The 20,431-nt window shown below is 42.2% G+C and overlaps 1 protein-coding gene across 2 annotated transcripts in view; it reads right to left on the bottom strand.

The window, feature by feature from the left end:
- Positions 1 to 20,431, bottom strand: part of LOC307135171 (protein LBH) — a 41,071-nt gene that overhangs the window by 8,380 nt on the left and 12,260 nt on the right. For both annotated transcript variants that reach the window (XR_013817640.1, XM_079831373.1), the window contains exons 2-3: positions 19,368 to 19,477; positions 479 to 644 (exon numbers count right to left, since the gene is read on the bottom strand). Coding sequence is in view for 1 of the 2 variants with exons in the window: in XM_079831373.1 (XP_079687499.1) it covers positions 479 to 644; positions 19,368 to 19,454 (253 nt within the window). In the remaining variant the exon portion in view is untranslated. The remainder of the gene's footprint in view (positions 1 to 478; positions 645 to 19,367; positions 19,478 to 20,431) is intronic.

Genomic DNA, 20,431 nt, shown 5'->3' with positions numbered 1-20,431 from the left:
TGCAGTAATGATGCTGAAAATTCAGCTTTGTCATCAAAGGAATAAATGACATTAAGTTATTTTAATAATTTAATTGAATAATATTTCACAATATTTTTACTCTATTGATGACATAAATGCAGCCTTGGTGAGCATCAAGAGACTTCTTTCAAAAACATTTAAAAAAAAATCGTACCAACCCCAAACTTTTGGATGATAAATAAGTATATTCATAAGTAAAGACTAAGAATATAAATAAGTTTTAGTGGCATGTTAAAATAAAATAAAAATCACCATTACATAAATAAAGTTTCGAGACTAATCTCATAATAGGCCTTTTAAGAGAATAAATCTAAAAGTTTTTAGAGTAAAGATATTCAAAAAAAAGATTGAAGCAGTAGTATTTTGAGAAAAAAATATTTAATTAAGATATTAAATTGTAGTATTATGAGTTGCAAAAGTAAAGTTAATAAAGGATGTTCCTTTAACATGAGCTTACTTGCAGCCTGGGCCTGTTTGTCTCTGGGGTCGTCTGTAGGGCTCATATCATCAGGAGGCCAGCGGAGTTCCCCGCTCTCTACTTCCCCGCTCTCAGTGGGTTCAACCACGATGGACGGCAAGCGTTTGGAAAGCTTGGGGAACCTTTCATGGGAGTCTGGGAAGATCTATAACATGGGGGCATAAGAGGCCACATTAAATGACAGTGTGTTAAAAAAATGTATCTGAAAGTCCTCAAAATGACCTGACAGTTTTCATGAAACAGCACAATTTGACATTTACAGTAACACCTTTTGTTTGAGCATCAGTAACTCAGTGGTTGTTTGTGCTAGATCTCTCAAAATTTGATACATGGCCACATTAAATGACAGTGTGTTAAAAAATGTATCTGAAAGTCCTCAAAATGACCTGACAGTTTTCATGAAACAGCACAATTTGACATTTACAGTAACACCTTTTGTTTGAGCATCAGTAACTCAGTGGTTGTTTGTGCTAGATCTCTCAAAATTTGATACATGGACGTAACTTACTTGGACACGTACAAAAAAAATCACAGATTATGTGAGTGCCAAACACTCTAAAAAATGCTGGGTTAAAAATAACCCAAGTTGGGTTGAAAATGGACTAACCCAGCAATTGGATTGTTTTAACCCAGCATTTGGGTTGTTTTAACCCAGCGGCTGGGTTAAATGTTTGCTTAAAACAACCCAATTCGGGGGGCGCACGTGACCTCGACGAAGATGGCTGCATAGTGTGAGAGCTCTCTACAACTTCGCACATAAACCCCTAATTTTTACAAACCTGATCTTCTAACTCGGTCTCGATTATGTCTAAGCCCCTCTCAGTTAAAGAGTGCGACATCTTTTCGAAATCACGTAAAACAAGTACTCGAAGTGCGAAAACAGTATCATCTACTGAGAGCGTGGATGCTAGCAGCATGACGGAGATGGCCGAGGTGCTAACCGAGCTAAAAGCGCTGCGCTCAGAATTCGGATCAAAGCTAGACGGCATAAACAACCGTCTGGGCGTAATGGCAAGCTCCATTTCAGCTTTGGAGAGAAACTTAACTGATATTAAGCAAGATGTGTCAGCTAATGGAAAACGCATAGACGAAACCGAGACCCGTATCGCTGCAATGGAAGACAAGATTGACAGAACGGAATCCGCACTAGTTTCGGCGGCAAAACGGATTGCACAGCTGGAAAGCAAGACGGACGATCTAGAAAATCGTGGGAGAAGAAAGAATATCCGGGTGTTCGGTCTCAAAGAGGGAGCCGAAGGCAGGCGCTCCTTACTGGACTTTATACATGATATGCTTCCTCAATGGTTGGAACTCGGACCTGAGAAAACTTTCACCTTGGAAAGGGTTCACCGCACGCTAGCACCTGCAAACCCTAACCAGAACAGAGCGGTGCTCATTCGTTTTCTCAAGTTCCAAGATAAGGAGCTTGTTTTGCGCTCCGCGAGACAGCGAGATATCATCCACAACGGATCCAAACTATTCTTCGCCCAGGATCTTTCAGCAGAAACGATTCGACTGAGACGTGAGTTCAATGATGTTAAGAAGCTGTTTATTGAGAGGGGGACTTTCCGTGGCTTTCATCACTATCCGTGCAAGCTAAGGGTGCTACACAACGAGAAGATCAAGCTGCTCTCATCGCCGCGCGAGGCTGAGGAATTCTACCGTGACACCGGTGCCGGATAAATTATGGTCGATCAGGTTCGATTTAACTTAACTGCTGTCAAAACAGGGGAAATATGATTGTTAACGTTACATGCAAACACTTATCTTCCCAAACTTTTATTTCATACTCCCAAGTGAACTGTTCATCTGTGACGAAAATACGTTTAACAACACACAGAGACAGTTTGGACGTTCATTTCATTTTTATTTTATTTTTTTTTCCCCCTATTATAAGCATGTTAACACGCATACAATGGGAGTTACACAAATTCTTATTTAATTTTTATTCTGTGTAAAGTATACAGACTTTTCTTTTTCTTTTTTAAGTACATACATGTACTCCTGAACTCGACGTGCGTTGTTGGGAGGGTATTTACTATCAGCTGTACTAGTTAAGGGCTCAAAGTATTCCTGCTGTTATAGGGATGTCCGGTCATTTGGGGACCAGGCTGTTCTCGGGGAGGGAATGGGGGTTGTTTTTGTATGTTCTCATATATTTAATATCCTTTTTTTTTCTTTTTTTCTGTTCTTTTTTGTTTTACTTTGCATTCTCCTGTCTAAACAACTTATGGTCTACATTTACATTTGTTACAAACATTATACTCATAAATGGTCAGCGCACTTAATATGATATCATTTAATGTCAGAGGCTTAGGCCATCCAATTAAACGTAAGAGAATCCTTACTTTTCTGAAAAAAGAAAAGGTTGATGTAGCACTACTTCAGGAAACTCATTTGTCCAGTGAGGAGCATAGAAAGCTTAAGAGGGATTGGGTTGGACAGGTTTACTTTTCAAGTTTTTCAAGTAACAAAAGGGGGACAGCAATACTTATCCATAAAAATCTTCCTTTTATATTTAAAGAGCAGCACAACGACCGTGAGGGTAGGTACGTATTAATTTGTGGAACTCTTTATGGTCAAGACTTAGTACTACTTAATGTCTACGCACCAAATGCAGATTGTCCCAAATTTATGACACAAATTATCACCCTATTCACTCAATATAACACACATCTTGGGATAATCGCTGGAGACTTCAATTGCTGCATGAATAGCTGCTTAGATAAATCCTCACCCTCTGTATCCAATCCCAATGCATCAAAGGCATTAAAGACAGCCTCCAGAGATGCAGGCCTTGTTGATGTATGGAGGGAGTTTAACCAATCAGTTAAGGACTATACATTTTATTCTGCGAGACACAAGACATACTCTCGATTAGACTTCTTCCTCTTACCCCAGGCTTATCTTTCCTCTGTCGCCTCCTGCAGTATAGGTTCGATTCTTATATCAGACCATGCGCCAATTTATCTCAAGCTATTTCTACATCAACAGATATACCCAACCAGGTACTGGAAATTTAACTCTTCGCTCCTTACAGATAGCGATGCCTGCAAAAATATCAGACAATGGCTGGAACAATATAGGCAGGACAATGCCGCCTCCCCTGTTTCCCCTGCAGTGATATGGGATGCGGCCAAAGCGGTGATCAGGGGGCAGCTGATCTCATATACATCTAAAAGGAAAAAATCTATGATTGAACGGACTGAGCAACTGAAAAAGGAGCTTGTTAATTTAGAAAAACTACACAAACAATCACCCACAGAGGCAAATTTAAAGAAGCTCAATACTGTCAGAAACAATCTTAATTTGCTTCAGATTGAGCACACCAAAAAACTTCTATCTTTCACCAGACAACACTACCATGAATATGGTAACAAACCAAGCAAGCTTTTAGCCTATCAGCTTAAAAGAGAGCAGGCGGAGCGCACAATAAAATGCATACGTAACCCATCAGGGCAACTTAAATATGACATGCAATCTATTAAGTCCTCTTTTCATAGCTTTTATACACAGTTGTACACATCAGAGAATCCTTCTCTGGCAGACATTAACTCATTTCTAAAAAATATATCTCTACCCTCATTATCAGATGAAGACAGGGTGCAGCTGAATTCTTCTTTTACTCCAGAGGAGGTGCTTCAAGCAATTTTGTCACTCCCTTCTGGAAAATCGCCAGGCCTAGACGGATACACAGCGTGGTACGGGAACAGCACCAGTCACGATGGCAAAGCCCTGCAAAGAGTGGTGCGCTTATCCGAGCGCATCTCAGGCTCAGCTCTCCCGTCTCTGCAGGACATCTACACCAAACGCTGCAGAGGTAGAGCTACTAAAATCATCAGAGACATTAATCACCCTGCAAACTCTCACTTCACCCTGCTGCCATCTGGTAAGCGCTTCCGTAGCCTGATGGCAAAGACTGAAAGACTCAGGAGGAGTTTCTTCCCCCAGGCCATCAGACTCCTGAACTCAGTCACGTGACTTCACTTCACCCCGCACACGCATAAACATCCAGTTTAAACATTAACATCCACATACTGCCATTGCACTGCACTTTACTTTCCTATTGTTACTGCGTAACAACCTGTAATAAACCTTGCACATTATACTTCTTTATATATACATATATATATATTTATGTTAACCACTTATTTCTAAGTCTACAGTTTATCTCACTTATCATATCCACTTATTTTTTTATATTTTTATATTTTAATTTTTATATTTTTATTTTTATCTTATTTCCTATTTTTATCTTTTACTTGATTTATTTATAATTCTACTTATGTTAATACTTTTTATTCTAATTTTATTCTATTTCTATTTTAATTTCTTGTAACTGTTATTTGCACTGTCCATGGAGCGGACCTGTTTACATTTCACTGCCAGTTGTATATTGTGTATATAACTGTGTATGTGACAAATAAAACTCTTGAATCTTGAATCTTGATACTCTGTCGAATTCTATAAGACCTTCTGGCCTCAAATTGAGCCTTTGTTTATGCCCATGATTGCAGATTTTGTGCAAAATGGAACTCTTCCGGAAACAATGAAAACAGCTGTAATTTCACTGATACACAAGAAAAATAAGGATGCTGCTGAATGTGCCTCTTTCCGTCCAATTTCACTACTCCCTGTCGACTTTAAGATAATATCTAAATTAATCGCTCGTAGACTAGAAGATTTAATGCCTCATCTTATCAATCCAGATCAATCCGGTTTTATTAAGGCCAGAAATGCTTCTGACAACATTCGGAGGTTATTGAATGTGATTGACCACTCGGCCCTGCACAAACGTCCAGCGTTAATAATATCTCTGGACGCAGAAAAAGCGTTTGACAGGGTCGAATGGCCATACCTATTCTCAGTATTGAAGAAACTTAACTTTGGTGATAGATGCATTGGGTGGATAAAATCCATGTATAGTGACCCACAGGCACAAATATGTGTAAATGGTAATCTTTCTGAGAAACTTAGCCTACATCGGGGCTGTCGCCAGGGATGCCCTCTGTCCCCCTTTTTATTTAATCTAGCTATCGAGCCGCTGGCAGAAGCCATACGAATCAGTAAAGAGATTACGGGAGTCAACACTGGAAAGATAAAAAATAAAATTTCTTTGTACGCGGACGATATAATTTTGTATTTATCAAACCCGGAAAACACAGTCCCAATAGTGCTCGACTTAATAAATAAATTTGGGAAGTTATCAGGATATAGGATTAATTTAACCAAGTCTAATGCCTTTTCTCTGAATATGTCAGTTTCCAGTAAGTTAAAGAACATTTCACCTTTTACTTGGGCTCAGAATGGATTGAAATACCTTGGGGTGAATGTATCTCCCAAGCTCAAAGATTTATTCCACCTAAATTACCCCCCACTTCTTAAAAAGATTAAGGAAGATCTGGAACACTGGAACCTGCTTCCTATCTCTCTTCTTGGAAGAATTAACGTGATAAAAATGAATATACTCCCACGGCTCAGCTTTTTATTTCAATCACTACCCTGCTACCTTAATAAAGAATTTTTTAAGCCTGTAAATAAATTAATAAGCTCCTTTATTTGGAAGAACTCAGCACCCAGAATATCTTTCAAAACATTAACTAGAACCAAAGAAAAAGGCGGACTGGGTCTCCCTGACTTTCAGCTGTACTATTGGGCCGCTCAGATAAAGGGTATGATTAGCTGGATAAACGAACGCAGAACTGCTCACTGGACAGATATTGAAGAAGACCTTTGCGCTCCTACACCTCTGACCTCTTTGCCTTTTATTAACAACATAAACAAATTACATTCAGTGGCAAGAACTTATGTTGTTTATAATATGCTTAGGGCCTGGCAAGATGCAAAAAGGTTTTGTGGATCCTCCGCTAAAATTTCTAGTTTAGCTCCCCTGTCCTCCAATCCAGACCTGCCACCCGCTTTTGGAAAATCTCTATTTAGAAAGTGGAAAGAACACGGTATACACCAGTTTCAACATTTATTTACTAATTGCTCTCTTAAGTCCTTTTCAGATTTAGTCTCAGAGTATAAGATTCCAAGACAAGAGTTTTACAAATATTTGCAAATCCGGCATTTGATAATCACATCTGAAAAGACAGGACGTCTATCACTGGAGCGGTCTGGGATAGAGGAGATTCTGATGAATTCAACAACATTAAATGGGAAAATCTCTGTCATATATTGTGCATTGTCAGACCACCATGACTCCTCTCTGGCCTCACTCAAAAGTGTGTGGCAGAGGGACCTTGGGTGCAGCTTTGATGAAGACCAGTGGGGGACTATATGTAATAATGTCTTTACTTCATTATCCTGCAACAAAATCACAGAACAGAACTATAAGTTTATGCATAGGATGTACCTCACCCCACTACGCTTGAGCAAAATGTATCCTAATGTATCACCTAGATGTCGGCGATGCAAAACGTATATAGGATCAATTATGCACACCTTCTGGGAATGTAGAAAACTTAAATATTTTTGGAAAGAGGTACATGATTTGACAGCTAAAGTTTTGGAAACTTCTTTAGACAATACGCCTATACGATATCTTTTTGGTACAGAATTAGACAAGACACTTGATCCTATATCTGTAAAAAGAATTGGCATAATATCATACATAGCAAAAAAATGCATCCTGCTTAACTGGAACCAGCAAAGGCCTCCAACATTTGATTTGTTTAAACGACTTCTGAACGATACATTACAAATGGAACAATGCACCTACTTCTTGAGAGACAAGGCTGATGTCTTCCGGAGAATATGGGTGCCTCTCATGGACCTCTGACCTTCTGGCCACCACAGATGGAAACTCTTTAAAAACTGTAGACCACACATCTGACCACAGTTGGAACTGTACTCTTCTCTGTTTTTTTTATTCAATTTTTTTATTATTATTATTTATTTTATCTTTTTATTCATATATCTTTCTTATTTTATTTTATGTAATTTCCACAGTTAGTGTTTATTTGCATATCTTTGTTGGTAAGACTTCAATTATTCTATCATTTATTACTGATTGTATCTGTTGTTGTTGCTTGTTTTTTTTTTATTTTTTATTTCATTTTATTTTCTATTATGTTAAACACAAAAACCAATAAAAAGATAATAATAAAAAAAAAAAAAAACCCAATTCCTGGGTTAGTCCATTTTCAACCCAACCTGGGTTATTTTTAAACCAGCATTTTTTTAGAGTGAACACTGACTGGGGTGAGTTGTGGCACAAGGTGGGCATAGATGTAACAATTAGAGCTAATTTGCTGAAATATGATGCACACACTCTAAATTTATGCAAGAACGTTATTGAAGAACAAAGAATAATCAATATTGAATGAAGTGAACAATTTAAAGTGCCTTAAGTACTATGTGCTTACATCAAAAAATAAGTACAATGTACTTACTGTGTTCAAATTGTATTGCAAAACACCTTTGCTGATATTGAGGTGGGATACGGGTAGAGTTAGGGACAGGTGTGGTGATATGGGTAAGTTTAAGGGTAGGGTTAGGTGTAAGGGAAGTGTCAACTGTGTAATTACAAATGTAACTACAGAAATTAATTACAGATGTAATTACATGCAGGTATTTTTTTAAATGTAAGTACAATGTAAAAACATGTATGTACACAATAAGTGCATTGTATCAAAGGATTAATTAAAATGTTAGTACATAGTAGTTAAGGCCAACTAATATAAAGTGGGTCCTGTATTTCTTTAAGGGCTGTAAATTTAGCACAAAACAGTTGCTGTGTGTGTTTGTTCGTGTGTACACTGTAAAAAATCTAACTCACAAACATTTTGACTAATGATAATGTTTTAGTTAACTGGACAATTAAATGCAAAAAAAGTTGGCTTAACTGGTCAAAATAAGTTGGTTCAGCAATTGTTGGACCAACCTAGTATTAATTGTAAATTCGATTTAATGCAAGTTAACACACATACAAGTTGCAACAAGTTAACAATGCATTCTGGGTGCATCATGCAAAACTCATCCATGGCTCCCAGAATGCATTGCGGTATGAAGTATAACAATGTCACCATTGTTGAGATTTATAGGCTGATTCTTGATGTCTGTGTGAGAAAATCTCATAGGAGGTCAAAGTGCTTAATGTACAATCGGTTTTAAACCTTAGTCAACTATTTTGATTAAAACCATATTTGATCTTTTCTAGAATCACAATGAAAAAAAGCTAATAGTATATTGCTCATATTAAACTCAGTCATAATATCTGTGAATTAAGCCACTACACAATGATTATATTCTTATCGTCGAGCAACTGACAGCATTTCATTATCTTTTCTTGCCAAACATTAAAAAGTCGTCAAACAATAAAAAATAAATAAAAAACTTAATCAGCTGAACAAAAGATCTTAAATTGGGAGACATGTGACCTTACTCAGTTAATTGAGTTAAGTGAACGACTTTGTTTAAAATTTGAGTAAACTCAAAAAAGCAGTGCAGCAAGTTGCCTTACAATTTTAAGTTATGTCAACTTTTCTTTTTTTACAGTGTACTGTGTTCCTGTCACATAAAAGTTCAGTCAGCTATGTTGCCATCCACCTATTTTATGTGAATTTTGGGATATCAATGGTATCCATACTTAGGTCTCCTATACTTAGATTTGTGCTTAAAAGAAAATGTCAAGAAATCTTTATTTCGATAGTCTACTAGTCTAGAAAATTCAATTCTAGTGCAAGAGCAGACAGATTCGTGACTGCACAGGGCACAGTTTGAGCGCGCACACGCAATATCTGTGTGAGAGGAGAGGCAGTTCAAGAGAGCACTGAATATTGAGAGTGCATCCAGTTTTGTGTGCACGTGGAGATTACACGGATGTGCTCAAATAATGCTCTCCTGACATTTGTCATAAATTTGCGATAAGGTGACCAGACATCCCCGTTTTCCCGGTTTTTGGTATCCTGTCCCCGACTTGAGCTGTCCCTGGAAATGTCCCTGTTTTACAGCTCGTTCAAAACAACCCACAAATACCAACCCGATCTCACGACCAATTTGTACGTATTTTACAAGGTGGCTAATTCGAACTAATTTGTACGACCTCACTCGAATTTGTACGTTTTGTCTAAACCCCAATGACGGGTAGGTTTAGGGCCGGGGTTTGAGGTAGGTCATTCGTACTTGTCAAATACGAACAGTTTAGCAAAAATCGTACAATTTCGTACGAATTAGCCACCTCGTGAAATATGTACAAATTGCCATGAGATCGGGTTGGCAAATACACTATATTGTACTAAATACCAACCCCTGAAAAAAATAAAAAAAATAAAAAAAAATAATAATAATAAAAAAAAAAAAATAAAAAAAAATAAAAAATAAAAAAATATATATATATATATATATATATATATATATATATATATATATATATATATATATATATATATATATATATATATATATATATATATATATATATATATATATATATGTATATATATATATATATATATATGTATATATATATATGTATATATATATATATATATATATGTATATATATATATATATATATATATATATATATATATATATATATATATATATATATATATATATATATATATATATATATATATCAGGCACGTGCAGAGGGGGGGGCTTTGGGTGCTCCTAACTGACAACAAACAAATCTGCACAAAACCATTCAGCAGCAAAAGTCGCATTAACGGTAAGTAGTGTTAAATTCACTTGTATTTATATATATTGATGCACCGTTTACTATTTCAGGAAACTATCAAAGTTAACAAAACCCAAGTGCCACCGCCACGTACAGGCCTATTATGTGAAGTGTAGGCTGGCGAAATGGTTACGTGAAAGGACTTTATTATATTACCATTTTTTTATATTATGCAGCATTATGAAAGAAGTGTCTATATAATATATATATATATATATATTGCCCCTTACATTTGAGCCCCTGCCCCTGAAGAACTCTCTGCACGGCCCTGATATATGTATATATGTATATATATATATATATATATATATATATATATATATATATATATATATATATATATATATATATATATATATATATATATATATATATATATATATATATATATATATATAAAACTAACAATTACACTTGCAGAATACATATACTTTCTGCTTAAAATAAGCCTAAAAGCAAAATAACAAGCCCAAGTAAGAGTCATTTTCAAGCACAAATGTAACAAAACATTTAAAGCTAAAAAAAGAATACATTTCTGAATACAGTACTATTCAGTACCACTATTTTGACCACTCAAATAGGAAATGTCTTCGGTTTCCATTTCTACCTTACATTACAACTACCAGTCTACTAAAACTCTAATGAGAGTTAGTTGACGTGTAGTTGCAAAGTTACTTATAGTTAGTAGAATATCTAAAGTGGGCCATCAAAATAAAGTGTTACTAAATTAAATCATGATATTATCTAAAAACATTTTAAGCAAATGTACAGGGAGTGCAGAATTATTAGGCACGTTGATTTTCTGATCATATTTTTTTTCCAGGCACATTTGACCAATTCCAAACCACAGTAATCCTAATAACTACTATTGATTTAGTATTTAATAATGTATAAGTGATATATAATTGTTCATGAAGGCTGGAAATGAAAATCACCTTATATTCAGGTGTGCAGAATTATTAGGCATGTTTTCTTTTACAGATAAATTGAGCCAAAAAAGAGATTTAACTCAGACTGAAAAGTCAAAAAGTATTAAATGCCCATGAGAAGGATGCAATACTAATGCAATACTAGACATTGCAGTTAAGGCGTTACCATTGGACAGTGAAATGCTCGTTGGGTCAGCAGGATCTGACAAAAACATGTGGCGGAGAAAAGACACCTATTAACCGCAAAAGAATTAAGAATTAAGGTGAAGAATTAAGGGTGAAACCATCAGGAACCCTTTAGTCTCCAGCGCCACCATTTTCCAGAGCTGCAACCTACCTGGAGTCTCCAGAAGTGAAGGTGTCAGGATCTCAGAGACTTCAGTTAGGTAAAGAATCCTAAAAAATGACCCCCACTAAATAAGAATCATAAGCTGAAGTGTTGTAAAATACATGAAGCCTGCTTTTTTATAGGCTTTATAGGTTTTATAGGTTGAGAGTGACTCTTGAAGGACCAGCACCACATCCTCTAGTACCACTGTTTGAAGAATTCATCTTCCAGAATCTGGCAGTACGTTTTGGGAGTTCATTTTTAGTCCATCTCTGCAAAACGGACTTCAGGATGATTTTTCTCACCTGGACTGGGCTTGTTTTGTTTTTTTATAACAAAAAAGTTCTATTTTTTGGTCAAATGTAAAGGCCCTTTCACACCAAAATTTAAATAATATGGCTGAAGAAAATGCAAATTCTTCACCAATAAAAAAAAAATCTAAAGTCATTTTTGATTAGTGTTTAACTAAATAATCGGAAGGTCAGCAAAAAGTAAATTGGTCAATAACGTGACATTAATTACGTGAAAGTATGTACAAAATATATGTTTTATTTAACATATTTAATTATTGGAAGTTTGGGTAGTATTCTGATTTTGTATTTCACTGTTTTTATTCATTTTGAGGAATACTGAATCTGTTTTTGTGCAAGTGAGATGAGTAAATGCACGCACATATTTAGCCTAGAACTACAATAACCATCATGTTCGCACACACAACACTCAATGCCTCTTTACTCACGATTTCTCTCAACATGATCAATAAACATGATCAGTCAATAAATGCGAAAACAAAGTAACTTGTGCTACTTATTTGAAAAAAGAACCCCGATACTTTATTGTAAATTTAAAAGTAATGCGTTACTTTACTAGTTACTTGAAAAAAGTAATCTGATTACGTAACTCAAGTTACTTGTAATGTGTTACCCCCAACACTGATGACAAGTTTGTTTGAAATCTTTGCAAATTTATTAAAAATAAAAAACTAAAAGAATCACATGTACATTAAGTATTCACAGCCTTTGCCATGACACTCAAAATTGAGCGGCGGTGCATCCTGTTTCCACTGATCATCCTTGAGATGTTTCTATGATCGGTCACAGCTGCACCTCATCAGCTCAGAGACATATAAGCGGCTACGGATGAGCAGACAGACAGACTCTGGTCTCGAGCTGAATGCACTGCTGGACTAACCTCTCTTTGTTGTTCTACCCCAGAAAGCAGCGAGTGACCGACAGCCCACTTCACTGGAGCACGTTTGGACACCCACTTTCACGAGGATTGAGCACCACCGAGCATAAGGATCACCAGCCATCACGCACCGGCTCACTGACTGTTTTCACCTTTTCACGTGCACTGTAATAAAATCCACCCTCCGGGGCCTTTTTCACTCAGCCTGCCTTGTCGTGTGATTCCTCACCCCGTGACATTGGTGGAGAATGCGGGCAGAAGCGTGAGGAATCACCGACAGGTTCACCGCACCCAAAAACCTAATCTTCTCTGTTTGTTTTGTTTCTGCACGCCAGGACCCGGAAGTAGCGCGCTCGCTCCCCGAAGATGGAGGAAGTGTTGCAGCGCCTCACAGAGGTGAGCATCCGCCAGCAACAAATCGCGGAACATCTCGCCACCCGCCAGGGCAGGACGGAAGAGGAACTAACCGCCATCCGTGTTGCCGCCGCCCAGCGCGTTCCGCTACCTGATCCGCGTGCCCAAGCCACCCGCCTGCTGCCGAAGATGACGGCGGATGATGACGTGGAGGCTTTCCTGCAGGTCTTCGAAACGACTGCGCAAAGTGAGGAGTGGCCAGAGGGCGATTGGGCACGCGCGCTGGCACCACTACTCACTGGAGAAGCCCAGCGGGCTTATTTTTCACTTCCCCGTGCGATCGCTGAGGATTATGGCGAAGTCAAGCGTGAAATCCTAGCGAGGTTGGGTCTCTCATCCATCTGTGCCGCCCAGCAGTTTCATGAATGGGAATTCAAGCCCCGGGTGCCAGCCCGTGCCCAAGCCGCCGAACTCAAACGCATCGCTCACCATTGGCTGATGGAAGGAAGTCCCACGGCGGCTCAGGTAGCGGAACGGGTGGTGGTCGATCGCCTCCTCCGTGCTCTTCCCCGTTCCATCCGACAGGCGGTCAGTATGAGAAACCCCGCCAACACAGCGGAACTCGTGGAGGCGATCGAGCTGGCGGATGCCATCCACCACCGTGAGGCAGGGGAGCGAGTGTTGCCATTCCCCCGGAGGGTGGTCCAGGAGCGACGGCCGCTCGAAGGTGCCCCGCGACCAGTAGGCAGGCCGACGGTTCCCCCGCCGCGAGACGAGCCCATGCCCAGCGCCGAATCCATGCCGCCTCCGCGTGCGTGGCTGGCAGGCTGCATCGTCCACCAGCGGATGCCATCGGGAGCCCCGGAAGCAGACGTGGTGATCGACGGGAGACACTTCAGAGCCCTGCTGGACTCCGGCAGTACGGTCACCCTCATCCAGCCAGGGTTATGTGGGCCCCGAGGAGGTGAGAAGAGCTTCCTCCCCATCACCTGTGTGCACGGAGACACTCGCCAAGTGCCGACCCGTCGAGTCACCATCTCATCGCCCCAAGGCACCTGGCCGGTGGAAGTCGGCGTGGTCGAGGACATTCCGGTGGCCGTACTGCTGGGTAGAGACTGGCCGGGCTTCAACGCCCTGCTCACCGCCGCCACTCAGCCTGCCAGCCGGGAGGGGAACCGTCGAAGACGGAGACGGCCGCGTGGGCCCCGCCGCCGACCAGCTCTTCTAGCCTCCGACAGCGGGAGAGATGGTGAGTCCCCCTCCCAATCCACTAATCCATTTCTTGATGTGTATCAGCAGGCTGCCAGAGGGGGCTCGTTCGCCAAGGAACAGCGGGAGGACGATCGCCTGAAGCACTGCTGGTCCCAAGTGCGGATCATCGACGGGAAAGACGTCCTCCCACGGCCCCATCCTCTCCCGCATTTTGTCGTTGAGAATGGCCTGCTATACTGTGTCGCACAGCGGAGGGGGGAGGAGAAAAATTTTTTAGTTGTTCCTCGGACAAAGACCGAAACCATCCTGGAGCTGGCCCATTCCCATCCTATGGCAGGTCACCTCGGGGCAGCTAACACCACCCAACGCATCCGCGACCGGTTCCACTGGCCTGGACTGGAGGCCGAGGTGAAGAGGTTCTGCCAGGCCTGCCCGACCTGCCAAGTCACGTCACCCAGGACTCCTCCCCCCAGCCCACTCATTCCGCTGCCCATCATCGAGGTGCCCTTCGAGCGGATTGGGATGGACATAGTGGGGCCGTTGCCAAAGTCTGCCCGTGGCCACGAGCACATCCTGGTCATCGTCGATTATGCCACCCGGTACCCCGAAGCGATTCCCCTCCACAAGGCCACCGCGAAGAACATCGCCCAGGAGCTGTTCCTGCTGGCCAGCCGGGTGGGCATACCAACGGAGATACTGACTGACCAGGGTACTCCGTTCATGTCCCGGCTAATGGCAGATCTCTGCAGGCTGCTGCGGGTGAAGCAGTTGAGGACCACAGTCTACCACCCACAAACGGACGGGCTGGTAGAAAGGTTCAACCAGACCCTCAAGCAGATGCTGAGACGTGTGGCGGCGGAGGATAAGCGGGATTGGGACCTCATGATTCCTTATGTGCTCTTTGGGATCCGCAAAGTACCCCAGGCCTCAACTGGCTTCACCCCCTTCGAGCTTCTCTTCGGCCGCCAACCACGAGGGCTCCTGGACATCGCCCAAGAAGCTTGGGAGCAGCAGCCTGCCCCTCATCGCACCCTCATCGAGCACGTCCGCCAGATGAGGGAACGGATCGACCGGGTGATGCCATTAGTCCGGGAACACCTCAGCAAGGCTCAACAAGCGCAGCAACGCCGTTACGACCGGGCAGCCCAACCACGGGAGTTCCAGCCGGGAGACCGCGTCATGGTCCTGGTCCCCAGCTCTGCCTGCAAGTTCCTGGCCACCTGGAAGGGTCCGTATACCGTGATTGAAAAGATTGGGCCAGTCACGTACCGCCTGAGACAGCCGGGACGACGCCAGACAGAGCAACTCTATCACATCAACCTCCTGAAGAAGTGGGTGGGGACCCCGTGCATCACCGATCCCGTGGTTGTAGACGTCAACCCCCATCTTTCGGCTGCCCAGAAGGCGGAGCTGCAGCACCTGGTCAGTCAGTTCCAGGATGTGTTCTCGACCCAGCCCGGGCAGACCAAAGTGGTCCAACATGACGTCAGAACACCGCCAGGAGTCATCGTCAGGCAACGGCCCTACCGTGTCCCGGAGGCTCGTCGGCAGGCTATTGAGGAAGAGATTCAACAAATGCTGAAGTTGGGGGTAATCGAACCATCCCGGAGCCCGTGGTCCAGCCCCATTGTGATGGTCCCAAAGCCGGATGGCACCCTCCACTTCTGCAACGACTTCCGACGCCTGAACGAAGTCTCCGAATTCGACGGGTACCCCATGCCTCGGGTCGACGAACTGCTGGATTGGTTGGGAAGGGCCCGGTACATCAGCACCTTGGACCTCACCAAAGGATATTGGCAGGTACCACTCTCTGAATCCGCTAAACCCAAGACTGCTTTCTCGACCCCCAGTGGCCACTGGCAGTACCGGACCCTTCCCTTCGGCCTGCACGGGGCCCCCGCGACCTTCCAGAGAATGATGGACATCATCCTACGGCCCCACCAGGCGTACGCAGCGGCCTACATAGATGATGTCGTCATCCACTCCGAGGCATGGGGAGACCACCTGGAACGTCTGCGGAGGGTGCTTTCGGAGCTCCGGCGGGCTGGACTCACTGCCAACCCCCGCAAGTGTCACCTAGCCCTCTCCGAGGCCAAGTACCTGGGTTTCCGAGTCGGAAGGGGCCTCATCCAGCCCCAGGAGAAGAAAGTCGAGGCCATCCACTCCGCCCCAAGACCTCAGACGAAGACCCAGGTACGGGCCTTTTTGGGGTTGGCAGGGTATTACCGATGTTTTATCCCCAACTTCTCCTCTCTAGCCGCCCCCCTGACAGACCTGACCAGGAAGGGGCAGCCGGAGAAAGTCTGCTGGACCCCAGCCCTCGAGGAGGCTTTCGCCCGGGTCAAGACAGCCCTGACGTCGTCACCGGTACTCCGCGCTCCAGACTTCGGTTGCCCCTTCCTGCTGCAGACGGATGCTTCCGACACAGGACTGGGAGCCGTCCTGTCCCAAATCCAGGAAGGCGAGGAGCATCCGATCGTTTACATCAGCAGGAAGCTGTCCCCGGCTGAGACGAGGTACGCCGCCGTCGAGAGGGAGGCCCTGGCCATCAAGTGGGCAGTCCTGGAGCTGAGGTACTATCTGCTAGGCCGCAAGTTCACCCTGGTCACCGACCATGCGCCCCTGCAGTGGATGGCCCGCGCCAAGGACACCAACGCCAGGGTGATTCGCTGGTTCCTAGCGCTCCAGGACTTCCACTTTGAGGTACGTCATCGGGCCGGGGCCGCCAACGCGAACGCCGACGGCCTCTCAAGGATATGGACAGCTTATGCAGGTCTGTCAGGGGTCATTCCCCACCCTCCCTTTGTTTCACCCCTACTGTCTCCATATGTTCGCAGGACCAGAACGACGCTTAGGGGGGGGGAATGTGACGAGTCCACCCAGAGGAATCAGCGTCGCCCTGGCAACAACACACCTGCACATCATCACCATTGGCTGATCGGTCACAGCTGCACCTCATCAGCTCAGAGACATATAAGCGGCTACGGATGAGCAGACAGACAGACTCTGGTCTCGAGCTGAATGCACTGCTGGACTAACCTCTCTTTGTTGTTCTCCCCCAGAAAGCAGCGAGTGACCGACAGCCCACTTCACTGGAGCACGTTTGGACACCCACTTTCACGAGGATTGAGCACCACCGAGCACAAGGATCACCAGCCAAGGGCCTTAGTCAGGGAGGTGACCAAGAACCCGATAGTCACCCAATTGGAAACAAAATTCTCTGGTCTGATGAAACAAAGATTGAACTCTTTGGCCTGAATGGCATAATGTCTGGAGGAAACCAGGCACTGCTCAACACCTGGCCAATACCGTGTGGGGATGTTTTTAAGCAGCAGGAACTGAGAGACTAGTCAGGATCGAGGGAAAGATGAATGCAGCAATATACAGAGACATCCTTGATGAAAACCTGCTCCAGAGTGCTGTGGACCTCAGACTCAGATCTTCCAACAGGACAACGACCCTAAGCACACAGCCAAGATAACAAAGGAGTGGCTACGGGACAACTCTGTGAATGTCTGAAAATTCGTCTGCAAACGAATGGGAGAAACTGCCCAAAAATAGGTGTGCCAAGCTTGTAGCATCATACTCAAAAAGACTTGAGGCTGTAATTGGTGCCAGAGGTGCTTCAACAAAGTATTGAGCAAAGGCTGTCTCTTTTTTCCCCCAAAGATTTCAAACAAACTTCTTTCATGTTGTCATTATGGGGTATTGTTTGTAGAATTTTGAGGAAAATAATGAATTTAATCCATTTTGGAATAAGGCTGTAACATAACAAAATGTGGGAAAAGTGAAGCGCTCTGTAGGGCAGTTTGTCCCGTTACTTAAGACTTTGAATATTAAAGTGCAAATGCACACCTGACCACTCTTGTGTGTTTGTGTGTTGTGTGTACATTTTTAGACAAGTACTTTTACTTCTACTTAAGTAAAATTTCATTGAAGTAATAGTACTTTTACTTGAGTAGAATATTTTGTTACTCTTTCCACCTCTGATGGTTGCCATATGAATGTTGCCAGATGATCTACTATTTCTGGCGGGATTCTGAAGTGAGCATCAAATGGACACTTTACTATCCCATGATGCCACATTAGAGAAGTTGTGAATGGCAGTGAAGCTACACAACCGGTGTCAAAAATCACTTGACAATATGATGAATATAGTATGTCCGATTTATATTCACACTACACATTCATGATTGCATGCATGAATGCATGATTTCGGACACAGCCTATGCATTCCTTCAGCTAAAAGGTCACGCCATGATGTATCATTCTTCTATTGGTCACGCATCTTCACAGCACCAAATTTTGCATGAGCCTATTTTTCATTTGCATATGTACAAATGGAAGTCAACAAAGTGTTGTGTGACCTCCCTTTAATAAAATTATTGTTTTAGTTATCGTTCGTGGTGTAACCAGGCTTTTACTGTATATTTTATTGTTGTCTACGGCAACATAATCTCTCACTGACGCCATCTATAATCACAACGGAAGACTTAAGTATTATATTTATGGTGATCATAAACTTAGAGGAGTCCCCAGTTAAAGCTAAAAAACAAAAACATCACTAAGCAAAGCTAAGAACAACGAATCAGAGGTTTAAGAGCTGTATGAGCACACTAAAATGCCTTGTTTGCAAAAGTTATTGCATCTATTGCTATTTGCACTTTGTGTAGTGTCTGCTGAACTGAAAATAGAGGGAGACATATTACACTGATTATGTTGGCTAACAAATTCACAAAAAGTAACATGAATTGCAGATTAAATTAACCTCACGTACCCCAGTTTAGGAACCATGACTAGAACAACATCATGTTTACACAGTGCACACAACACTCCTGTACCCGATTTCTCTCAACATGGGGATGAGAGGTTTCAGTCAATAAATGAAAAAAAAAAATATATATATATACTTTCATTACTAAAAAAGTAACTTGCATTACTTGTAATGTGTCACCCCCAACACTGATCAAATCAATATTTCATGTCCATGCATTTCTTTATTCTTTCTTTTTTTTGTGCAAATAACAATTTAATGTACAGTCACTATCGCAAATTGCATATTGCATAAATTGTTTATGTATTAGCCTTGTTCTTCTGGCTTGAATAAAATCATTTATATGAATCTCAAGCAAGCATCTAGCCAGTTGATCCAGAGGAGTGCAAGCCCACCTGAAAAGAGATGTTCTGTTCCTCAGATGCGCCGCTCACATTGTAGTCTCCCACCGCAGAGTCACAGCTGTTCATCACCTCTGTCATACTGCCCAGTGTGACACTTAAACCTACAACAAATCAGCAGGAAATACATTTAGAATCTCATAGTCACAGCGTCGCCCGGTCCACTCATTTGCCTGTGAATGAGGGAGAGACTGATTCAGATGAGCCACCTGCAATAACCACAGCTGGGCTATTTTCACATCTATGAAAAGATCCTGCCAAAACCATCCAGCCAATCCATGCACACCTACCTTGATTTTATGCAGAGAAAGTCTGTACATAGTTTGTTATTCAAATGAGCTCTCCCACCATTTTTGAAGGAAATTACTTTCACACTCATCAGCTAAAATCAAGAGCAAGGATACATTCAGTGGGTAGCAATAATATCACGGCTGTTCTCTCATTCATTCTAAATGCAAGGCTCATCTAGGAAAAAACAATTTAATTGTGCTGAACATCCAATTGTGAGAAGTATTAATACATTTTGGTTTTCCAATATTAAAATCTCAGATGAACAGATTTCCTGGAGGGCCACTGTCCTGCAGAGTTTAGATCCAACCCTGATCAAACTCACCTACTTGTGATTTTCTAGTGATCCTCAATACCTTGATTATCTTGCTCAGGTGTGTTTGATCGGGGTTGGAGTTTTTTAAAACTTATGCTGCATCCCAATTCGCCTACTTATACTACGACCTAAGAGTATGTACTCTTTTTGTAAAGAAAAAGTACATACTTTTGAGTGTGTAGCAGAAGAGTATGCAAGCTTTGGGACATACTTCGTCATCTATAACGGACTCTGTCGCTTAGTTACGTGCATCCCGTCACCATTTAAACTGCCCTGTCAATCACAGTCACAGTTCAAATACTCCACTTTCAATTTATTTTCCTACCGTATCGGAGATAAATGTAGTCGCACGTTGATCTGCCATTCATGGCTTTAATGCAGAGACTCGCCTTGTGTGTTTGCAGTTTAAATATAATGATGCATTTAAAAGTTAATGGCCAAACGTATCATTACA

This window comes from Gobio gobio (assembly GCF_949357685.1).
Source record: "Gobio gobio genome assembly, chromosome: 12".
NCBI classification, from domain to species: domain Eukaryota; kingdom Metazoa; phylum Chordata; class Actinopteri; order Cypriniformes; family Gobionidae; genus Gobio; species Gobio gobio.
This window is presented reverse-complemented; position numbering and strand designations above follow the sequence as displayed.